Below are 24,383 nucleotides of genomic sequence, written 5' to 3'. Positions count from 1 at the left end.
CAGTCACGTGGAGGCGTTCCCCTGTTGGTCTGCAGGGTGCGGTGCTAAATTGGTTCTCATCATACCCAGTGGTGTATAAAGTACTCAAAAACCATGCTTGAGTAAAAGTATAGATATCTTACCAGAAAGTAAATGTAAAATACAAAAGGAGCAAAAAAATATTATTAAAAATGGTTCTATACACAGTTTGAGCAGCAAGATTGTGTTCAGTTTTAACTCTTTCTTACATTTTGATTTCTCTGAATTAAAAAAATGGCTAAATGTTTAATATAAGCGGGAGAATGTTAAAATTGCAAAGTGGTCAAGCTAACGTCTTGTGTTTATTCCACAAGACTTATGGATAAGCTGTTTGATTTATAATTATTAGGTTATTTTCACAAATTTCACTTAACCTGCTGGGGATGAACAAAGCTTTTCCTCAATAAATTGTGTGTTTCCCATTTGAATGGTCAGCCGTATGAAGCAGCTGATGCTTGCGTTGCAAGCTTTAGCTTCAATTTTGATCAAATTATTTTCTAATCGGTTGCATATAATGTCGTGGATATATCTCTCGAATGCATACTGCAGTCCCTTTTGTCTTGCTCTCTCAGATATTTGACCTGTTCACCAAAAATGACTGTTAGGTTTTTGCTCCTAATTCGTGCCTCATCCCAGACCTCTTATTTGGCAATTGAATGAGCAATCACCCAGCGCTGAGGGAGAATATAGTCTCATTTTATTGATAAGAAAAGAGAGAATATATAGAAAGAGTACAAGGGGTGTAGTATAGTTTCAGCCAATGAGAAAGAGAATACATCATATAGCTTATGGTATAGGAATGTGATAAATATGGAAAAACAAGTCTAAATATGGTCATCTACTGGTCAGGTACCCATGAGGTCCCTTAAAATCCCAAGGACCTTCTCCTATTCTGGTAATACAGAAAGCAGGGATCATTCCCTGTCTCACATTCACTCCTAGTAGAGCCTTATATGGAAATGGTTCTGGTACATAGAAAACCATATGTTAAAACATAGAATACAGCTTTGACAGAGGAAAAAGGAGCCTCTGTGCACATACTTTCAATGCTGAGACCAACATAAAATCTATCAATGACTAATTATCTCCTTGAAAATGTGTGACACCGGTGCTTACATACTGTAAATGACTTGCCAGACGCGAAAGCTTGACAGGCATAGCAACAGTAACTAAGGAGGGCGGGGCTTAGCGAAGGGTCCATTGAATAGGCTACATTTCTGATTTGTCATACTTGCTGTATGATGAGAATACAGTTTAAATATGCAACTTCGCCGGATAATGAATGCATAACAGCGAACAAATAGGTATAAACTAATTCAAATGAATGGTAACAACCGTGGCGTACAGTTGGTGTTTTTGTAACATTGTTTTAACCACTCTCAGCCTTGACGGCAAACATACTGTTCTCCACTAATGCAGCATCTAGTCAACAAACGAATTACTTTATAGTGATATGAAAACATGTACTGTAGTGTACACTGTATAACATACCGTTTTGTGTTCCGCTCTGTGCAGCACACAGCCTCACATCACGTGTCAAAACAAATTATATGAGGCATCAGTGTTTTTCTTTCGCCTTTAGAGGCCGCTCTCGTAATGTCTCGTAATCTATGCTCGTAAGGAAAGCGCACACTTCTCAGCCTCTCCAGCAACAGACGCAACCCGGAAAATGAAATCAACCATGGTTGTGCGAGCACTTGTTTGCACATGCTTGCTTGCAGTCTGTGTTCTTCCGACTTTATTTTGTAGTAAGTAACGAAAATGCTTTGGGAAAATGTATCGGAGTAAAAGTATACAATTTATTTAGGAAATGTAGTGGAGTAAAAGTAAAAGTTGACAGAAATATAAAAAATCAAGTAAATACAGATTCTCCCAAAAAAATACTTAAGTACTGTAACGAAGTATTATTACTTCATTACATTACACCACTGATCATACCTCACTAACAGAACTTTCTCAGTAATGCTCAATGATTATTCTTCCTCGGTTGCTTCTCTGCCATCTGGTGTGCCTCAAGGATCTATTCTTGGGCCTACTCTGTTCTCACTCTATATGCTGCCACTTAGTCAAATTATCTCCAATCACAATGTTCAATTTAATTTCTATGCCGATGACCTCCAGATCTATCTTCCTGTGATTCTGAGTAATCGTTCTGCAATGGACCCACTCCATAATTGCCTTCAGGATATCAAACAGTGGCTTTCCCAGAACTTCCTTCATTTGAATGAAGATAAGACTGAGTACATCCTGTTTAGTCCAGATTCACCTAGCATTTCTCCTAGTTTTGGTCCTCTAACACCTTTTCACATACTGTGCGTAACCTGGGTGTTATCTTTGACAAAAGTATGCACTTTGATAAGCAGGTCATTGCAGTAGTGAAGGCAAGTTTTTACCAGCTAAGACTACTCAGCAAGGTCAAATCATTTTTGTCCCAAGCTGACCTTGAAAAAGCTATACATGCCTTCATCAGCTCGAGGATTGATTACTGTAATGCTCTCTACACTGGACTAAATCAATCACTTTTCAATAGGCTCCAAATGGTACAGAACGCTGCAGCACGACTTCTCTCTAATACCTCCAAACGCTCACACATCACCCCTGTACTCAACTCACTTCCCTGGCTTCCGGTCTGGCCCCAGCCTACCTTGCCGAATTAATAAAGGTCTACCAACCAGCCAGAGCTCTCCGCTCCTCTGGACATACCTCTCTGGTCATTCCAAAATACAATTACAAGAAGTTCGGAGGCCGGTCATTTTCCATCCAGGGACCAAAGCTGTGGAACGCACTTCCAGCACACTTACGTTCCATCACTGTGCTGAGTGTTTTTAAAGCGAAATTGAAAACTTATTTATTCATACAAGCTTTTAATACATAGTCCCTGTTTCAATTCCTATTTGATGTTCATTTTGTTCTTATATTTTTTAAATTTTTTTTTATTGTCTTCTTATATTTTGTATTGTCTTGTTTTACTGGAAAGCACCTAGTGCTCCTTATGGCTGTTGTAAGGTGCTCTATAAATTAAAATTGATTGATTGATTGATTGATTGATTGATTGATTGATTGAAGTGTCTCAGGACGCAGTGTCTTGTTCCTGTTCTCAGGGAACCAGGGTTATAGTCGTAACCCAAGAAGTTTTCTTTACGAACGAGAATTATATAAAATGGTATTGGAAAATTAATTGGCGGACCACACCATCTGAGGACAGCTAATTCATAAGGTGTGTTCGACTTCATGTGGCACAGTGTAGACCCATCAGCATCTGACTTGAAGCAGTGTATACCATCAAAGTATACCATCAATTCGCGATCAGCACACCGCACAATATGAGAACTCTTATAATCCCACCTCCTCCCCAGCGCCACCTGTAGAGATCTGCTATGGGGAGGAGGGTTCTATCATTCTGCAGCAGCCTTTCCTTTCTTGTTATTTTTGATTAAGCTGAACAATTATGTATTTGCTCAGCAGCAGCAGTGTAAGCAGATCTCATCCACCAAAATCAAGCCTATGTACATTCCATGCTCCATGCTAATAAAATGCTGGTTGAATCTATTCACTCCAAGAGTTGTCATGATTAAAATGTAATCAAAAGTGGAAAATGTTGTCCAAAAACGCACATTTACACACAAACTGACCATCAAACGCAACTTTCAGAGTCCATCTTTATTTTTATATTCTTAACGGTCATAGAATGGAAAGCACAGGATTGTGGGATATCAAAGGCAGCGAAGGATACATCTATGTTGCCTTCAAAAATCGATCAGAAGAAGGTATCTCAGGAAACGGGAAGTGAAGCTAACATTGAATTCGGACATGCCTTAAAGCCTTCCTATCTTGAAATGTGTCCTCCGAAGGCAGCATTTTTCAGTTTTCGGATGCAGCCAGTGTCATAATCTGTCCCTGACAGTACTAAATGACAAATGTAACCAGGACCAGGTGTCCAACATAATCAGTAACCATGACAACAAATGAAGAGCAGGAATGTAGGGAAAAAAAGAAAAGAAGAACAGAACACAAGAAAAGGTGAAACAAATTAAAAGTCCATAAAACAGAATGAAAACCTAACACAATGGATCACACACTAGAATTATTTTTAAAAATCTTTTAAAATTCATAAAGTAATCATGAGAAATATACATTACAGGATGCACTGCCAACTCTCTTTTTGTAAACTGTATACATAATTTAAACGTATGTATGCTTCATATGTGCATTCTCAGATTATTTATTTCAATCTGTGCTTGGTTTCATGAAAGGTATGTGCACAAAGACTATGGTTGGAAGTAATCCCAAGTGAAATAACAATTACATCATCTCTTTCATGGCAGTAATCCCTCCTCAGCTTCCTAGGGTTTTACACTGCTGACACTGACAGTCTGGGATTATAATTGAGGCACTATCAATGATTATTACCTCTGAGCATCGCATTTGATTATTATCCTTTGATTAAATCTCTATGTGTGTATTAAAACGGTTCTATATTTCCATGAGTATGTCCACTTCATACATTTTACTACAAGTAACTTGTCTACTAACATTCATTAGAGTAGACTGTTAGGTTAGAGTTACGTTTTAGGTTTCAGGTTATTAGAATAAGTTGACGTAGTTGCAAAATTACTTATAGTCTATAATTACAGTCTATCTATAATTTCTGTTGGAGGGGCATCAAAATAAAGCATTAGCAGTTATTAACCAGACAGTCTACTAATACATTAATGACTGCTAGTTGACATGTAGTTGCAAAGTTACTTATTTATAGTTAGTAGAATGTCTAAAGGGGACCATCAAATAAAGTTTCACAGAGTTTTATTTCTTTTTATGACAAACACTTCTGCCCAAAACTCTTACTAAGACTTTTACTTACATTGTTTTTTTGTTTTTTTTGATCGATTACATTGATTATTTATTGTTTATTATTATTAGAATTTGTAAATGCATTTTTTATAGACTGTATAAAATTCTAATTCTAAATTCTAATTGTATTTTTTTTTACAATTACTCTGATTTTGGAATATACAAGCTGTAATTTCTCAACCTATAAACAACTGGTTTTGAAATCTGCCTCAGCATGATTTATCTGGAATATTCAGCAAACCTGAGTTGTTTACACACAAAGCCCACTATAGAGTCCACAGTTCTCGGCACGTGACTTGGCCCTGATAAATAAAGTGTTGCTCCTTGTGCCCAGAGTGTCAGTGCCTACTAATCTCCCCCAATGCTGACAAAAGCAAACCAACCCAATCCGCTCAGGCAAGTATAGCACCTGCAGAAAGCACAGCTAGCTATCTACCCATATCCGTCTGTCTATTTGGAAAGCTTGACAATGGGTGAAGAGGATTTGAGCTATAACCCTCTCTAACCTAATTAGTTGGGCAATACACATCCTGGGTACAAATACCATCTCCTTCCCACAGGTCACTGCTCTCTCTGTCCTCAAGCCACAGACCTCACAAATTAGTCGAATCATCTCTGCCAGGTATGAAATTCATAATGCGCATAGAATTTAAAGGACCCACTGTTGGGTTTTATGTGGGACATGGGGTATACAAAATGAGTAATGTTAGTTTTATGTCACTGTTAAGTAAGAATAATAAGTTATGAAGTCATTGTAATATTGTAAAGCCTTGATTAAGACTGCAGGTTTACTTGATGACATATGAAGAATATTATTGTGATGTATAGCTTAAAGTGACTTACATGCTATGATTGCAGTTAGGTTTACATTGCATAATGGCTTGACATTAATCTAAACATTCATTTATTGGTTTGTTTGTTTGTTTGTTTGTTTGTTTGTTTGTTTGTTTGTTTGTTTGTGTATTCAAGTCTCTAAACAACAATGAGCCCCAAACAGATCGTCTTCAAGAAAATATCCAAGGACAAGTCGGTAAGTCAAGTAAATCTTCAATCAGCATAACTATACAGGTGGATATAGTTCCTTAATATAATAAAGAGAATATATATTTGACACATTCCATAAATAGGGTACAAATTAAGCCTGAAATGCTTTTATACTTTCTCTTCAAATGGTCATTGAAAGAAAATGCCTAAATATAATTTTCAATGTCAGGACAAACTAATTATTAGTTTTTTGTTGTCCTTTTGAATTCATTTCCTGAAACTCTTTGGTGATTTAACAATTTTGTAGCAATAAACAAAACAAAATTTAATAGACTTAAATAAATGAATAAATAAATAACAAAACACTGTTACTGTTACTCACTAGGCGTTGCTAGTTTGGGACGAAATGTTGGCTTGTAATTTGATAAAATTATTGTTCAATAAATTAAAAAAGAAAAAAACATTTGTTTGATATTTTTTTTTACAGTAGCTTGAATTGTGAGTTTAACAAATGCAGCCAACATGACAATTTGTGTAAAATTAGAGAACATAAAATGAGATTGTTCACCATATTTGGTGTGCTTTATGTATGTGCGTCGATGAATGTTTGTTGTGAATAAAGGACTGAATTAAATCTGTTCATCATATAAAGCTACTGTGTCTCATCAGAAGACTTTGATTAAATGGCTTGATTGATATGGATTTCTTTTACAATGTCTTTATGCAGTTTTATTTTTTTAGGTGAACTAACATTTCAGAAAGGGCCCTTCAAGAGAGGGAAGTGTGTGAAGTGGTTCCACATGGTGTGTTCACTTCATGTCATTCTTACTATATAATTACAAAATTTTCGAGTTGTAAAAACGTCTAGGTTACTAGTGTAACCCCCGTTCCCAGAAAGAGGGAACAGAGACGTTACGTCGATACTGACGTAATGGGGTCTCGCTAGGGAGCCCAATCACCTCCAAGGATACAAAACAAGCCAATGGGAATTGGCCTGTGAGATTTACATGCCGGGCCCCTCCCCCGGCATCCGGGTATAAATAGGGCTGGCATACTCACCTTCATTCATTTTTTTGCTGAGGAGCCGAGATAGATATCTGGTCGCTCAGCGGTGACTCAAAGCTATGGCAGGGGAACGTAACATCTCCGTTCCCTCCTTCTGGGAATGGGGTTACACTAGTAACCTAGACGTTCCCATTCAGTCAGTCATGTTCGACGTTACGTCGATACTGACGTAATGGGGTCCCGTGGAAAGCGCCATAGCAACTGAACCACATTACGAATGTTAGGGAGGCAGATGCTGGCAAACCGTAGCGTGCCAAATGCAAGTGCGGCCCATACTCGCAACCCTCCAGCGCCCAGAGTAAGCCCAGGAATGTCTTCCATACCAGTGGGATGGAGAGGACAGGGCGTTACCGTGGAGAAGTCGAAGCTGCTGTTCCTTACCCACGGGGAAGAGTGCTTCGGAACTCAATCCCTCGTTTTTCAGCAAAGACAAAAACGCCAGGAAAGCGTTCCCCTGCCCGAAGGGAGGTAATGTGTGGAAGACACATATGGACTGGTCTGAGAACAGTAACGCATATGGAAGATCTCTGATGTAGGTCCTAACGACTAGCAATCAGATACGGGGCAAAGCGAAGCCGCCCAGGGAAAGACACGGGTTTACCGTCAGGGAAACCTTACCGTGGACAAACACATATGGGATTACCCGAGGGGAATCACGGCATATGGGCATCTAGCCCAGTACAAGGGCAGACCAACCGGGCATACACACGAGTACTGGACCTAGCGCCAGACGCCTCCGCCACGTCTGGCCGCCGCAGGATGCAGGAGGAACTCCACAGGGTTCGCCGTTACAGGGAACTGAACTGAGGAGCGGAAAAAGTGCTTGCATTCCCTCTCCTGAGGGAAATGGCACAGCAAGCGAACACCCACGGCTATCTACTAGTAGAAAGCACACGGGTGGACACCGGTTCCACTCGGAGGTTATAGTACCTCGCGAATGTGTTCGGTGTCGCCCAGCCTGCAGCTCTGCAAATGTCTGCAACAGAGGCGCCGTGCACCAATGCCTAGGAAGAAGCAACACCCCGAGTGGAGTGAGCTCGCAACCCAAGGGGGCACGGCTCGGAGGCGGGAGGAACACCACCCAGCGAACAGACTCCACTTCATGGCATAGGCGCGCCTCGTAGAGGGGGCTCTGGCCGAAGTGATGGTGTCGACTACCGCGGACGGTAGGCCACTCAAGTCTGCCGCGTCCCGTCCAGGAACACAGGTGGAGGTTCCACAGGTCGGGACGCAGGTGCCATATGGTGCCCTGCCCCTGAGAAAGGATGTCCTTCCTCAAGGGGATGCGCCAGGGATGGGCTGTCGCGAGGAGCATGAGTTCCGGGAACCAGGTCCAGTTGGGCCAGTGTCTGTGCAAGGAGGCTCACTGGGGGAAACGCATATTTGCGTAGGCCCCGGGGCCAGCTGTGTGTCAGTGCATCCGTGCCGAGGGTCCCCTCGGTCAGCGAATAAAACAACTGGCAGTGGGCGGATTCCCGAGAAGCGAACAGGTCCACCTGTGCTTCCCCGAACCGGCCCCATATCAGCTGGACCGCCTGGGGGTGGAGTCTCCCTTCCCCCGGGAGCGTGAGCTGTCGTGAGAGCGCGTCGGCTGCACGATTGAGCTTGCCCGGGATGTAGGAGGCGCGCAGCGACCTGAGTCGGTGCTGACTCCACAGGAGGAGATGGTGGGCGAGTTGCGACATGCGACAGGAGCGTAGACCACCCTGGTGGTTGATGTACGCTACCGTCGATGTGTTGTCCGTCTGGACCAGTACATGCTTGCCCTGCAGCAGCGGTCGAAAACCGGCGCAGCGCAAGGAGTACTGCCAGCAACTCGAGGTAGTTGATATGCCAATGGCGATGGGGTCCTGTCCAGGAGCCCGATGCTGACTGGCCACTGCATATGGCACCCCAGCCGGTGGTGGAGGCATCTGTTGTGACAACAACATGCCTGGACACTTGTACTAGGGGCACCCCGGCTCGTAGAAAAGCAAGGTCCGACCACGGGCTGAATGTGCGGCGACAACTCGGTGTGATGACCACACGGAGTGAGCCACGGTGCCATGCCCACCTCGGGACTTGGTCGTAAAGCCAGTGCTGAAGCAGTCTCAAATGAAGCAATCCGAGCGGCGTGACCGCGGCTGCGGATGCCATATGCCCCAGGAGCCTCTGAAATTGTTTCAGTGGGACCGCTGTTTTCCGCAAGAACGAATTCAGGCAGTTCAGCACCGACTGTGCACGCTCGTTGGTGAGACGTGCTGTCATGTTGACCGAGTCCAGCTCCACACCGAGAAAAGAGATGCTCTGCACGGGGCAGAGCTTGCTCTTCTCCCAGTTGACCCGAAGCCCCAACTGGCTGAGGTGACTGAGCACCAGGTCCCTGTGTTCGCACAACTGCTCTCAGGACTGGGCCAGAATGAGCCAGTCGTCGAGGTAGTTGAGGATGCGAACGCCCACTTCTCTGAGCGGGGCAAGGGCCCCCTCTGCGACTTTGGTAAAGACGCGAGGAGACAGGGACAGCCCGAAGGGTAGGACCTTGTACTGATATGCCCGCCCCTCAAACGCAAACGCAGGTCGGTCGCCGTGCGCAGTTCTTGCAGCAACCCTGGTTCAGCACTACCCTCGTGCAACTCTTTCAGAGCTTTCGCCTGATGGACCTGCAAGATGGCCATGGCGTGCAGGGCAGAAGCCACCTGTCCAGCAGCGGAGTAAGCCTTGGCCGCGAGAGTCCAGTGGCATGATGGAAGGTGGCTGACACCGTGACCAGGAAGCTATAAAGCGCACCCAGACCAAACAATGTCAGCTTCTGTGCCTTCTCCAAGCACTCTGTGTGAAATTGTCTTTGTCTATTTATTTTTGTTTGTCCACAAGCATATATTTATCTAGACAGGAGTATAATGTGAACAAACAGCGGTTTAAATTATGTGTTCCTCCCTGCACTCGTGACACTACGAGTGGGGATACACGTGATTTGTGTTGTTTGCTTGAAATGGAGCATGCACGTCAGCTCTCATTGGGGCTGACAGGTTTCATTCATAAAAAATGTCACGAGGTGTAAAGAAAAGCATGCACTATATGATGTTTTATAAACGTAGTTCAGGAGGAACAAGTCAAATAAGATACCCAATCATTACATCATCTTAATCATTACATCATCTCAACTAGCTGTCAACAATCTGTAATCAACGTATCTACCCAATCGGCATGAGTTCAGGCCTGTATATAATCACAGTCAAACTCATCCAAGGATCCTCGACAGTTTACAGCATTTGGTGCCGCCAGTTGCTAACATGTCCGAAGTCGCTTCCGATAAAGAATCTTTCATCCTGCATGCCAAAACGCCGAGGCCTGTCACCACGTCCGAATCATCCGCGATATCCTTCTGTGTATTTCCCTACTCTGGCCCATTCAATCATTACTGTCATAGAAAAATTACAATAAGGCAGCCGAGCACCAAGCTCGAGTCTCGGGCAATGCTGCCTCTTCCCGAAACGGGCCTTCTTCCAGCGCCAGGCCGCCGCAGCAGGCCTTCAGTTATTCCGGAGCCGCGCCGCAGCGCAGATCCAGTTACCAGCCGGCTCACACTCTCCACTCCATCGGCTCAACCCCGCAAGAAGCACAGTTTAAATCCTTCTCGTCTTCTTTCCTGAATTTTCAGTCATTCCATCTGGATCAATGTTGATCGGGGAATTGTTTCTGTGACTTGCCGTTATAAATTACTGTGCCGCTTCCTTGCGGTTAAACACGCAAACAGTGGCTCATATATTACGTTCAGTTCGCACGCTGAATCACTATGAAACTCGGAACTTATTGTCATCGCTGTTCTGCGATTTATCAACAAATCGCTTGGAAACTTAAAGTAATAGTATGCATTTCTGTAACTTCAACCCACAGCTTCACTATTGAGACGAGGCACAGACTGGTTGGACAAATTCTTAAAATCGTTCAATTTTGGATTGGGAGGCTCTCATGGCGTCCGACGGGAGTTCAATACTCGCAGCAATCGAGTTTCTGAGGTTCTTATGGGAGCTCAATACTCATGGTGTCAGATTGAAGTTTGACTGATTTGACTGGGTGGTTTGAATCATCTGTTTAGAATCATCAAGTGTAGAAAACTAACGCTAACCTCTCTGCCAGCGGGGGCTTACCCGTCCGATTGCTGTGAGTATTGAACTCCCGTCGGACGCCGCTAGAACCCTCCCAATCTAAAATAACTAAACATTCACCCCATGCCAACCGTGGCTTACCCGTCTGATCGCAGTGAGTACTGAACTCCCGTCGGACACCACACGAGCCTCCAATCTAAAATTACTATGCGTCCACCCCACCATCGGGAATAAAAGTCTAATGCAAGGATCGGATCTTGCATTTGCCGAGGCAGCGCGCAGATTACTGGTCTGCAAGAAAGAATATAGTGGCTTGGATCTGGGAGGGAACTGAGTAGACGGGAGTTTCCCTTTCTCTCTTGTCCCTATTATCGCTTGCAAACTATTACGAGCTAAAATCAGATGTCTGTATTAATACACTTTGGTGCTATTAGCTGAAGTCTCCTCTGTGTAAGACTGTGTTGTTATCGCAAAGAAGGCTTCGGCGAAGAGGTTCTGACATCAGTGGTGTCGGACCTCTGAGGGAATCCCCTCTGAGGGGAAATGGATTACACTTAATTTCACTGTGGATATCTCCCTTCAGTGCCCTCAGAGGGCAATTCTGCCAACCCTGCCACCTCAGTGTTTTGGGGCGTAGAGGTCCCCAGCAAGTTCTAGTTAGGTTGTTCCCTGCCGGTCTCCTGTTTCAGGGCACCAAATTGACTACTCAAGTTATGTCGGAGCCCAGTCTTGAGAGGCTGGTTCTCTTAGTACGAAGTCTTTTCGGGGTAAGATGGATCTTTCGGTGCCCTCAGGGGGCCATTCTGCCAATCCCGCCACCTTGTATGCTTCGGGACGCAGTGGTCTCCGGTGAGCCCATATTTCAGTGTCCGCCTGGAAATGTAGGCACTGGGATGCTTGCCCCCTCTACGAAGGGTCTCACGGCAATCAATTTGGCGGTTTCCTGCCAGTTTGCCACTTCAGGGCACCATATTGGTTGCTTGAGTAATACCAGAGAGCAATCTTGAGAGGCTGGTTCTCTTGGCCTCTGGGGGAAAGTGGTTAACACCTCACTATTCAGTGCCCATTTCCCTTTGCTGCTATCAGGGGGCTGTTCTGCCAATCCCGCCACCTTGTGTGCTTCGGGGCGCAGTGGTCTCCAGTAGTGTTGTCACTATACCAAAATTTTGACTTCGATACGATACCCAACTTAAATATCATGATATCGATACTTAAACGATACTATGGCAAAAATCTAAAACAGCAGGAAAAGTAAATAAATTATAGCTGCAAGCAGCGATGAAAGGGCCCTCGCACCCGGGCTCACCACCACCCGTTGGCCTTAGGAAAAGAGTGAATAGTGGTTGACATGCATGTAATCGAGTAAATACAGGAGAATTATGGCCAAATCATTTCAAAGTGCCACACTTCCTGCTGCCAACAGGTGGCGCTTTGACCATAACTGAATATTGCGATATAGATGTGTTCAGACCAGAAATATTATAAAATGTGTGATGTTTGGAGCAGATTGGACATTGTATGCCTGAGTTACAACAACTTCCTGTTTCGTGGCGTTAATAGCATACATTAGCACTTAGCCAAGGGTTGCATAATTTAACGTGTCTCTAGCATGTTTGGTACTTCGTGGTATATTGAAATGTGTTACTGGGAGTGAATTACAGTGTAAAGCATGCCATTTCCTGTTGCCAGCAGGTGGCGCTACACTAACTGAATATTGTCATATGGATGTCTTTAGGCCAGGACTCTTGTAGTTTGAGGCATATCAGACATAGTATGCCTCAGCTACAACAGCTTCCTCTTTCATGGCGAAACATCAGACTTTGTCAGGCTGCCACGGACACGCCCTTCAAGGAAAACTCAAGATCTTTGACATTTATCATTGTTAAGGTCTTAAGATTAGACTGACAACATATGATGTTGATATGGTTAAATCTCTATGAGGAGTTAAATCACAGTGTTAAACATGTCATTTCCTGTTGCCCCCAGGTGGCGCTATGACTGTAACTGTATATTGTCATATAGATGTCTTCAGGTCAGGACTCTAATAAAACATGTGAAGTTTGGGGCAGATCAGACATTGTATGCCCGAGTTACAGCAACTTCCTGTTTCATGGCGAAACATCGAACTTTGCCAGGCTGCCACGGACACGCCCTTCAGCGGAAACTCTAGATCTTCACAATTTAACTCAAAGGCCTTTAAATTAGACTGACCAAATATGATGTTGATCTGATTAAAGCTCTAGGAGGAGTTTGTTAAAGTACAACATGTGGAAATGGCAAAAACTGTTACAATTTTGTAAAGAAAATTAACTGTAACTGTACGTGAAACGTAGCACGAAGTGCGTGTAATTGAAATTTTGTAGGAGGTCGCTATTGAGCCATTTTGCCACACCTAATTCTGAAACCCATATCATATGTAAATTTTCACCACTTCTGACGCGTGTGCAAAGTTTCATGAGTTTTTGAGAACGTTTAGGCCCTCAAAAATGCGATTCATTTTGGAGAAGATGAAGAATTGGCTGAGCAATTCCAATAGGGTCCTCACACCATCGTTGCTGGGGCCCTAATAACATATGACAGAACTCACCAGTGTGCAGGCTGATAATCAGGGCCCAAGCCAATGAAATGGCGAAGGGCCCTCTTGATCTTCTAAGGATTATTATTATTAGTGCCAAAGCGAATTAAGCGCACAGGGCCCTCTTGTTCTTCTAAGGATTATTTTCTTTTTTTTTTTTTTTTCGTAAATCGAGAAAATGCCTGTGTTGCAACACTGCGCAATAATGGAATGGCATTATTATAATAGGTTAGATAGCTAGCAAGGATCAGCTGCAGTCTGTTAAGCTATAACAATAAAAACATTAATGCTAGTGATATAATGTTGATTAGTCGTATGTTAAGGACTGCCGTGGCATTTGTATTATGGATTAAATCAACATCAGAGATCTGCCATCACAGCCATGTATACTGGCCCAGACCTACCACTGGCCTACCATTGTGTCTCAAAAAGGCAGATGCAAGTGGCTGTAAGTGTATTGTAAGTGTGAAGAGCACCAAATGTAATGTCTTTAAGTTAAGCCATTCTAAGAAAAGAAAAAGAGTCAAATATTTTTTTTTATAGATTCATCATAATGCGTGCGGTAGAGGGTTAATCAGATCAACATCAAATGTTATCAGTCTAATCTTAAGATCTTTGCGATGATAAATATCAAAGATCTTGAGTTTTCATTGAAGGGTGTCCGTGGCGGCCTGACAAAGTCTGATGTTTTGCCATGAAAGAGGACGCTGCTGTAACTCAGGTATACTATGTCTGATCTGCTCCAAACTTCACATGTGTGATAAGAGTCCTGGCCTAAAGACATCTATATGACAATATTTAGTTAGTCATAGCGCCACCTGCTGGCAACAGGAAATGGCATGCTTCAGGATGTAATTCACTACCAGAGTCACATTTCATTATGCCACGAAGTACCAAACATGCTAGAGACACATTAAATCATGCAACACTTGGCTGAGTGCTAATTTATGCGATTAACGCCACAAAAGAAACAGGAAGTTGTTGTAACTCAGACATACAATGTCCGATCTGCTTCAAACTTCACGTGTTCAATGATAGTCCTGGGCTGAAGACATCAACATGGCAAAATTCAGTTACGGTAAAAGCGCCACCTGTTGGCCGCAAGAAGTGTGGCATAATTCTCCTGTATTCACTCACTTAAATGCATGTCGCCCACTGATCATTGTTCCTAAGGCCAACACGTGGCGGTGAACCCGGGTGCGAGGGCCCTTTCATCGCTGCTTGCAGCTTTAATTTTTAGGGCCAAAGCCCCGTAAGGGGCTGAAGGACCTATTGTTTTCTTTAGGATTATTATTAGGGCCCAAGCGAATTAGCGCGCAGGGCCCTCTTGTTCTTCTAAGGATTATTATTATTAGGGCCAAAGCCCTGTAAGGGGCTGAAGGCCCTTTTGTTTTCTTTAGGATTATTATTAGGGCCCAAGCGAATTAGCGCGCAGGGCCCTCTTGTTCTTCTAAGGATTATTATTATTAGGGCCAAAGCCCTGTAAGGGGCTGAAGGCCCTATTGTTTTCTTTAGGATTATTATTATTAGGGCCAAAGCCTAAGGGGCTGAAGGCCCTATTGTTTTCTTTAGGATTATTATTATTATTATTAGGGCCAAAGCCCTGTAAGGGGCTGAAGGCCCTTTTGTTTTCTTTAGGATTATTATTAGGGCCAAAGCCCTGTAAGGGGCTGAAGGCCCTTTTGTTTTCTTTAGGATTATTAGGGCCCAAGCGAATTAAGCGCGCAGGGCCCTCTTGTTCTTTTAAGGATTATTAGGGCCAAGGCCCAAGGGGCTGAAGGCCCTATTGTTTTCTTTAGGATTATTATTATTATTATTAGGGCCAAAGCCCTGTAAGGGGCTGAAGGCCCTTTTATTTTCTTTAGGATTATTAGGGCCCTTGTTCTTTTAAGGATTATTAGGGCCAAAGCCCAAGGGGCTGAAGGCCCTATTGTTTTCTTTAGGATTATTATTATTAGGGCCAAAGCCCAAGGGGCTGAAGGCCCTTTTGTTTTCTTTAGAATTATTATTAGGGCCCGAGCACCGATGGTGTGAGGACCCTATTGGAATTGCTCCGTTTATTATTATTATTATTATTATTATTATTATTAGGGCCCGAGCACCGATGGTGTGAGGACCCTATTGGAATTGCTCCGTTTATTATTATTATTATTATTATTATTATTAGGGCCCGAGCACCGATGGTGTGAGGACCCTATTGGAATTGCTCCGTTTATTATTATTATTATTATTATTATTATTATTATTATTAGGGCCCGAGCACCAATGGTGTGAGGACCCTATTGGAATTGCTCCGTTTATTATTATTATTATTATTATTATTATTAGGGCCCGAGCACCGATGGTGTGAGGACCCTATTGGAATTGCTCCGTTTATTATTATTATTATTATTATTAGGGCCCAAGCGAAAATTCGCGCAGGGCCCTCTTGTTCTTCTAAGGATTATTATTATTTTTTTTATTTTTATTTTTTTTTCCGTCTTCCGGGGCTTTTTGGGGGCCTTAACATGCTCAAAAACTCTTGAAAATTGGCACACACATTGGAATCCGCGGCCATTAGGACGCCGGAGAGGCTGGTACCCGGGCGTGGCAGGGGGGCTCGACAGCGCCCCCTTGAAAAAAGTCTGAAAATTTGGTCCATATATTAAACATGCTTGCACGTATTAGTATGAAACTCGGTACACATATAGACCTCATCGGGCCGAACAACTTTCGCGCTCTAAGTTAATCGCCACGCCAACAGGAAGTCAGCTATTAAGGGTTGTTTGAAAAACGCATGCTCTGGAATTTGATATACTCCTCCTAGACGATTAATCCGATCGCCACCAAACTCGGTCAGCATGAAGTCAAGACACTGATGATTAAAAATGGCCAGGGGATTTTTGATATCTCGAACGGTTTGGCCGTGGCGAGGCAACGAATTTATGGCGAGAAAAAGGAAACAGGAAATGTGTTATAACGTCTTAATACATATATTGATCTTTATGAAACTTCACGAGTGTGTTCGTTATAGGAGTCTGATCACATGGATGTGACTATTGTGAGTCAAAGTTATAGCGCCACCAACTGGCAGCAGGAAGTGTATCACTTTTTGAAATGTTTTGAGATCACCCTCTTATTTTTACCTGATTTGCTTCAAACTTCATCAGTGTAATGTCAATACACAGCAGATGTAGACCTATGACAGGATTTTTGATATTTGAAATATTGTTGCCATGGCAACAGGTCAAACTGTAATAATATTCTTGAGTGTTTTTGAGGCTCTTAACATGCTTCAAATTGCATGAAACTCGACACACACATCAATATTGTCATCCAGTAGACATGGACAAAGCCATAGAAATGGGCGTGGTGGAGGGGCTCAGTAGCGCCACCTTTTGACAAAAGTGGGGGTTAGTTTTTCCTACAGTCACCAAACTCGGTACACATATTATTCTCATCAAGCCGGACAATTTTCTAATTTACATTCATTAGCTCCGACCAACAGGAAGTCAGCTATTTTGGTTTGAATGTTAATTTTTTGAAAAAACAGGCTATGAATTTTATACTACTACTCCTACAGGGTTTATCCAATTTACACCAAGCTTTTTTTAACTTGTTGCGAACACATTGAAGTTGTTTAATTGCAAACGGATTTTGGATATCTCAAACGGTTTGGCCGTGGCGAGGCAACGAATTTATGGCGAGAAAAGGGAAACAGGAAATGTGTTATAACTTCTGCATACATTGATTGATGTTTATGAAACTTCAGGAGTGTGTTGGTTGTAGTAGTCTGATCACATGGATGTAACTATTGTGAGTCAAAGTTATAGCGCCACCAAATGGCAGCAAGAAGTGTATCACTTTTAAAATGTTTTGAGATCACCCTCTTATTTTTACCTGATTTGCTTCAAACTTCATCAGTGTAATGTCAATACACAGCAGATGTAGACCTATGACAGGATTTTTGATATTTGAAATATTGTTGCCATGGCAACAGGTCAAACTGTAATAATATTCTTGAGTGTTTTTGAGGTTCTTAACATGCTTCAAATTGCATGAAACTCGACACACACATCAATATTGTCAACCAGTAGACATGGACAAAGCCATAGAAATGGGCGTGGTGGAGGGGCTCAGTAGCGCCACCTTTTGACAAAAGTGGGGGTTAGTTTTTCCTACAGTCACCAAACTCGGTACACATATTATTCTCATCAAGCCGGACAATTTTCTAATTTACATTCATTAGCTCCGACCAACAGGAAGTCAGCTATTTTGGTTTGAATGTTAATTTTTTGAAAAAACAGGCTATGAATTTTATACTACTACTCCTACAGGGTTTATCCAATTTACACCAAGCTTTTTTTAACTTGTTGCTAACACATTGAAGTTGTTTAATTGCAAACGGATTTTGGATATCTCAAACGGTTTGGCCGTGGCGAGGCAACGAATTTATGGCAAGAAAAGGGAAACAAAGTGTTATAACTTCTGCATACATTAATTGATTTTGATGAAACTTTGGCTTAGTCTTTGTTGTACAAGGCTGATCACATGGATTTGACTATTGTGATTCAAAGTCATAGCGCCACCAACTGGAAGCAGAAAATGTGTCACTTTCAGCATACATTGAGATCACCCTCTTATTTTTACCTGATTTGCTTCAAAATTCATCAGAATAATGTTAAAACTTGGCACATGTAATCCTTTGAAAATGGGCAGGGAGGAGGGGCTCTATAACGGCACCTTGTAGTGCAGTAAATGTGGAGTGAATTTGACATAGTCCTTTGATGTTTAACCGTTTTAAGTGCCTATTGCCCGCTGTGCACAGTTGCCCTGAAGCCACCGGGGTGGCGGTGCCACCGGGCTTGGGCCCGCCATCGCTGCTCGCAGCTATATTTATTAGGGCCCGAGCACCGATGGTGTGAGGACCCTATTGGAATTGCTCCGTTTATTATTAGGGCCCAAGCGAAAATTCGCGCAGGGCCCTCTTGTTCTTCTAAGGATTATTAGGGCCCAAGCGAAAATTCGCGCAGGGCCCTCTTGTTCTTCTAAGGATTATTAGGGCCCAAGCGAATTAAGCGCGCAGGGCCCTCTTGTTCTTCTAAGGATTATTATTATTATTTTTTTTTTTTTTTTTTTCCGTCTTCCGGGGCTTTTTGGGGGCCTTAACATGCTCAAAAACTCTTGAAAATTGGCACACACATTGGAATCCGCGGCCATTAGGACGCCGGAGAGGCTGGTACCCGGGCGTGGCAGGGGGGCTCGACAGCGCCCCCTTGAAAAAAGTCTGAAAATTTGGTCCATATATTAAACATGCTTGCACGTATTAGTATGAAACTCAGTACACATATAGACCTCATCGGGCCGAACAACTTTCGCGCTCTAAGTTAATCGCCACGCCAACAGGAAGTCAGCTATTAAGGGTTGTTTGAAAAACGCATGCTCTGGAATTTGATATACTCCTCCTAGACGATTAATCCGATCGCCACCAAACTCGGTCAGCATGAAGTCAAGACACTGATGATTAAAAATTGCCAGGGGATTTTTGATATCTCGAACGGTTTGGCCGTGGCGAGGCAACGAATTTATGGCGAGAAAAAGGAAACAGGAAATGTGTTATAACGTCTTAATACATATATTGATCTTTATGAAACTTCACGAGTGTGTTCGTTATAGGAGTCTGATCACATGGATGTAACTATTGTGAGTCAAAGTTATAGCGACACCAACTGGCAGCAGGAAGTGTATCACTTTTTGAAATGTTTTGAGATCACCCTCTTATTTTTTCCTGATTTGCTTCAAACTTCATCAGTGTAATGTCAATACACAGCAGATGTAGACCTATGACAGGATTTTTGATATTTGAAATATTGTTGCCATGGCAACAGGTCAAACTGTAATAATATTCTTGAGTGTTTTTGAGGCTCTTAACATGCTTCAAATTGCATGAAACTCGACACACACATCAATATTGTCAACCAGTAGACATGGACAAAGCCATAGAAATGGGCGTGGTGGAGGGGCTCAGTAGCGCCACCTTTTGACAAAAGTGGGGGGGTTAGTTTTTCCTACAGTCACCAAACTCGGTACACATATTATTCTCATCAAGCCGGACAATTTTCTAATTTACATTCATTAGCTCCGACCAACAGGAAGTCAGCTATTTTGGTTTGAATGTTAATTTTTTGAAAAAACAGGCTATGAATTTTATACTACTACTCCTACAGGGTTTATCCAATTTACACCAAGCTTTTTTAACTTGTTGCGAACACATTGAAGTTGTTTAATTGCAAACGGATTTTGGATATCTCAAACGGTTTGGCCGTGGCGAGGCAACGAATTTATGGCGAGAAAAGGGAAACAGGAAAGGTGTTATAACTTCTGCATACATTGATTGATGTTTATGAAACTTCAGGAGTGTGTTGGTTGTAGTAGTCTGATCACATGGATGTAACTATTGTGAGTCAAAGTTATAGCGCCACCAAATGGCAGCAAGAAGTGTATCACTTTTAAAATGCTTTGAGATCACCCTCTTATTTTTACCTGATTTGCTTCAAACTTCATCAGTGTAATGTCAATACACAGCAGATGTAGACCTATGACAGGATTTTTGATATTTGAAATATTGTTGCCATGGCAACAGGTCAAACTGTAATAATATTCTTGAGTGTTTTTGAGGCTCTTAACATGCTTCAAATTGCATGAAACTCGACACACACATCAATATTGTCAACCAGTAGACATGGACAAAGCCATAGAAATGGGCGTGGTGGAGGGGCTCAGTAGCGCCACCTTTTGACAAAAGTGGGGGGGTTAGTTTTTCCTACAGTCACCAAACTCGGTACACATATTATTCTCATCAAGCCGGACGATTTTCTAATTTACATTCATTAGCTCCGACCAACAGGAAGTCAGCTATTTTGGTTTGAATGTTAATTTTTTGAAAAAACAGGCTATGAATTTTATACTACTACTCCTACAGGGTTTATCCAATTTACACCAAGCTTTTTTTAACTTGTTGCTAACACATTGAAGTTGTTTAATTGCAAACGGATTTTGGATATCTCAAACGGTTTGGCCGTGGCGAGGCAACGAATTTATGGCAAGAAAAGGGAAACAAAGTGTTATAACTTCTGCATACATTAATTGATTTTGATGAAACTTTGGCTTAGTCTTCGTTGTACAAGGCTGATCACATGGATTTGACTATTGTGATTCAAAGTCATAGCGCCACCAACTGGAAGCAGAAAATGTGTCACTTTCAGCATACATTGAGATCACCCTCTTATTTTTACCTGATTTGCTTCAAAATTCATCAGAATAATGTTAAAACTTGGCACATGTAATCCTTTGAAAATGGGCAGGGAGGAGGGGCTCTATAACGGCACCTTGTAGTGCAGTAAATGTGGAGTGAATTTGACATAGTCCTTTGATGTTTAACCGTTTTAAGTGCCTATTGCCCGCTGTGCACAGTTGCCCTGAAGCCACCGGGGTGGCGGTGCCACCGGGCTTGGGCCCGCCATCGCTGCTCGCAGCTATATTTATTATTATTATTATTATTATTTTTTTTTTTTTTTTTCCGTCTTCCGGGGCTTTTTGGGGGCCTTAACATGCTCAAAAACTCTTGAAAATTGGCACACACATTGGAATCCGCGGCCATTAGGACGCCGGAGAGGCTGGTACCCGGGCGTGGCAGGGGGGCTCGACAGCGCCCCCTTGAAAAAAGTCTGAAAATTTGGTCCATATATTAAACATGCTTGCACGTATTAGTATGAAACTCGGTACACATATAGACCTCATCGGGCCGAACAACTTTCGCACTCTAAGTTAATCGCCACGCCAACAGGAAGTCAGCTATTAAGGGTTGTTTGAAAAACGCATGCTCTGGAATTTGATATACTCCTCCTAGACGATTAATCCGATCGCCACCAAACTCGGTCAGCATGAAGTCAAGACACTGATGATTAAAAATTGCCAGGGGATTTTTGATATCTCGAACGGTTTGGCCGTGGCGAGGCAACGAATTTATGGCGAGAAAAAGGAAACAGGAAATGTGTTATAACGTCTTAATACATATATTGATCTTTATGAAACTTCACGAGTGTGTTCGTTATAGGAGTCTGATCACATGGATGTGACTATTGTGAGTCAAAGTTATAGCGCCACCAACTGGCAGCAGGAAGTGTATCACTTTTTGAAATGTTTTGAGATCACCCTCTTATTTTTACCTGATTTGCTTCAAACTTCATCAGTGTAATGTCAATACACAGCAGATGTAGACCTATGACAGGATTTTTGATATTTGAAATATCGTTGCCATGGCAACAGGTCAAACTGTAATAATATTCTTGAGTGTTTTTGAGGCTCTTAACATGCTTCAAATTGCATGAAACTCGACACACACATCAATATTGTCAACCAGTAGACATGGACAAAGCCATAGAAATGGGCGTGGTGGAGGGGCTCAGTAGCGCCACCTTTTGACAAAAGTGGGGGGTTAGTTTTTCCTACAGTCACCAAACTCGGTACACATATTATTCTCATCAAGCCGGACAATTTTCTAATTTACATTCATTAGCTCCGACCAACAGGAAGTCAGCTATTTTGGTTTGAATGTTAATTTTTTGAAAAAACAGGCTATGAATTTTATACTACTACTCCTACAGGGTTTATCCAATTAACACCAAGCTTTTTTTAACTTGTTGCGAACACATTGAAGTTGTTTAATTGCAAACGGATTTTGGATATCTCAAACGGTTTGGCCGTGGCGAGGCAACGAATTTATGGCGAGAAAAGGGAAACAGGAAATGTGTTATAACTTCTGCATACATTGATTGATGTTTATGAAACTTCAGGAGTGTGTTGGTTGTAGTAGTCTGATCACATGGATGTAACTATTGTGAGTCAAAGTTATAGCGCCACCAAATGGCAGCAAGAAGTGTATCACTTTTAAAATGCTTTGAGATCACCCTCTTATTTTTACCTGATTTGCTTCAAACTTCATCAGTGTAATGTCAATACACAGCAGATGTAGACCTATGACAGGATTTTTGATATTTGAAATATTGTTGCCATGGCAACAGGTCAAACTGTAATAATATTCTTGAGTGTTTTTGAGGCTCTTAACATGCTTCAAATTGCATGAAACTCGACACACACATCAATATTGTCAACCAGTAGACATGGACAAAGCCATAGAAATGGGCGTGGTGGAGGGGCTCAGTAGCGCCACCTTTTGACAAAAGTGGGGGGGTTAGTTTTTCCTACAGTCACCAAACTCGGTACACATATTATTCTCATCAAGCCGGACAATTTTCTAATTTACATTCATTAGCTCCGACCAACAGGAAGTCAGCTATTTTGGTTTGAATGTTAATTTTTTGAAAAAACAGGCTATGAGTTTTATACTACTACTCCTACAGGGTTTATCCAATTTACACCAAGCTTTTTTTAACTTGTTGCTAACACATTGAAGTTGTTTAATTGCAAACGGATTTTGGATATCTCAAACGGTTTGGCCGTGGCGAGGCAACGAATTTATGGCAAGAAAAGGGAAACAAAGTGTTATAACTTTTGCATACATTAATTGATTTTGATGAAACTTTGGCTTAGTCTTCGTTGTACAAGGCTGATCACATGGATTTGACTATTGTGATTCAAAGTCATAGCGCCACCAACTGGAAGCAGAAAATGTGTCACTTTCAGCATACATTGAGATCACCCTCTTATTTTTACCTGATTTGCTTCAAAATTCATCAGAATAATGTTAAAACTTGGCACATGTAATCCTTTGAAAATGGGCAGGGAGGAGGGGCTCTATAGCGGCACCTTGTAGTGCAGTAAATGTGGAGTGAATTTGACATAGTCCTTTGATGTTTAACCATTTTAAGTGCCTATTGCCCGCTGTGCACAGTTGCCCTGAAGCCACCGGGGTGGCGGTGCCACCCGGCTTGGGCCCGCCATCGCTGCTCGCAGCTATATTTATTTATTTATTTATTTATTTTTTTCCGTCTTCCGGGGCTTTTTGGGGGCCTTAACATGCTCAAAAACTCTTGAAAATTGGCACACACATTGGAATCCGCGGCCATTAGGATGCCCCAGAGGCTGGTATCCGGGCGTGGCAGGGGGCCTCGACAGCGCCCCCTTGAAAAAAGTCTGAAAATTTGGTCCATATATTAAACACGCTTGCACGTATTAGTATGAAACTCGGTACACATATAGACCTCATCGGGCCGAACAACTTTCGTGCTCTAAGTTAAACGCCACGCCAACAGGAAGTCAGCTATTAAGGGTTGTTTGAAAAACGCATGCTCTGGAATTTGATATACTCCTCCTAGACGATTAATCCGATCGCCACCAAACTCGGTCAGCATGAAGTCAAGACATTGAAGATTAAAAATTGCCAGCGGATTTTTGATATCTCGAACGGTTTGGCCGTGGCGAGGCAACAAATTTATGGCGAGAAAAAGGAAACAGGAAATGTGTTAAAACGTCTGCATACATATATTGATCTTTATGAAACTTCACGAGTGTGTTAGTTGTAGTAGTCTGATCACATGGATGTGACTATTGTGAGTCAAAGTTATAGCGCCACCAACTGGCAGCAGGAAGTGTATCACTTTTTGAAATGCTTTGAGATCACCCTCTTATTTTTACCTGATTTGCTTCAAACTTCATTAATGTAATGGCAATACACAGCAGATGTAGACCTATGACAGGATTTTTGATATTTGAAATATTGTTGCCATGGCAACAGGTCAAACTGTAATAATATTCTTGAGTGTTTTTGAGGCTCTTAACATGCTTCAAATTGCATGAAACTC

General features: G+C 42.3%; 1 protein-coding gene across 1 annotated transcript in view; it reads left to right on the top strand.

Moving 5' to 3' along the window:
- Nucleotides 1-5,836: 5,836 nt before the first annotated feature.
- Nucleotides 5,837-24,383, top strand: part of saga (S-antigen; retina and pineal gland (arrestin) a) — a 56,694-nt gene continuing 38,147 nt past the window's right edge. The window contains exon 1 of the mRNA XM_067403078.1: nt 5,837-5,899. Coding sequence (XP_067259179.1) covers nt 5,852-5,899 — 48 coding nt within the window. The 5' untranslated portion in view covers nt 5,837-5,851. The remainder of the gene's footprint in view (nt 5,900-24,383) is intronic.

The sequence above is a fragment of the Chanodichthys erythropterus genome, chromosome 12 (genome assembly GCF_024489055.1).
Source record: "Chanodichthys erythropterus isolate Z2021 chromosome 12, ASM2448905v1, whole genome shotgun sequence".
NCBI classification, from domain to species: domain Eukaryota; kingdom Metazoa; phylum Chordata; class Actinopteri; order Cypriniformes; family Xenocyprididae; genus Chanodichthys; species Chanodichthys erythropterus.
The sequence above is the reverse complement of the archived record's forward strand: the minus strand, read 5'-3'. Positions and strand labels throughout refer to the sequence as shown.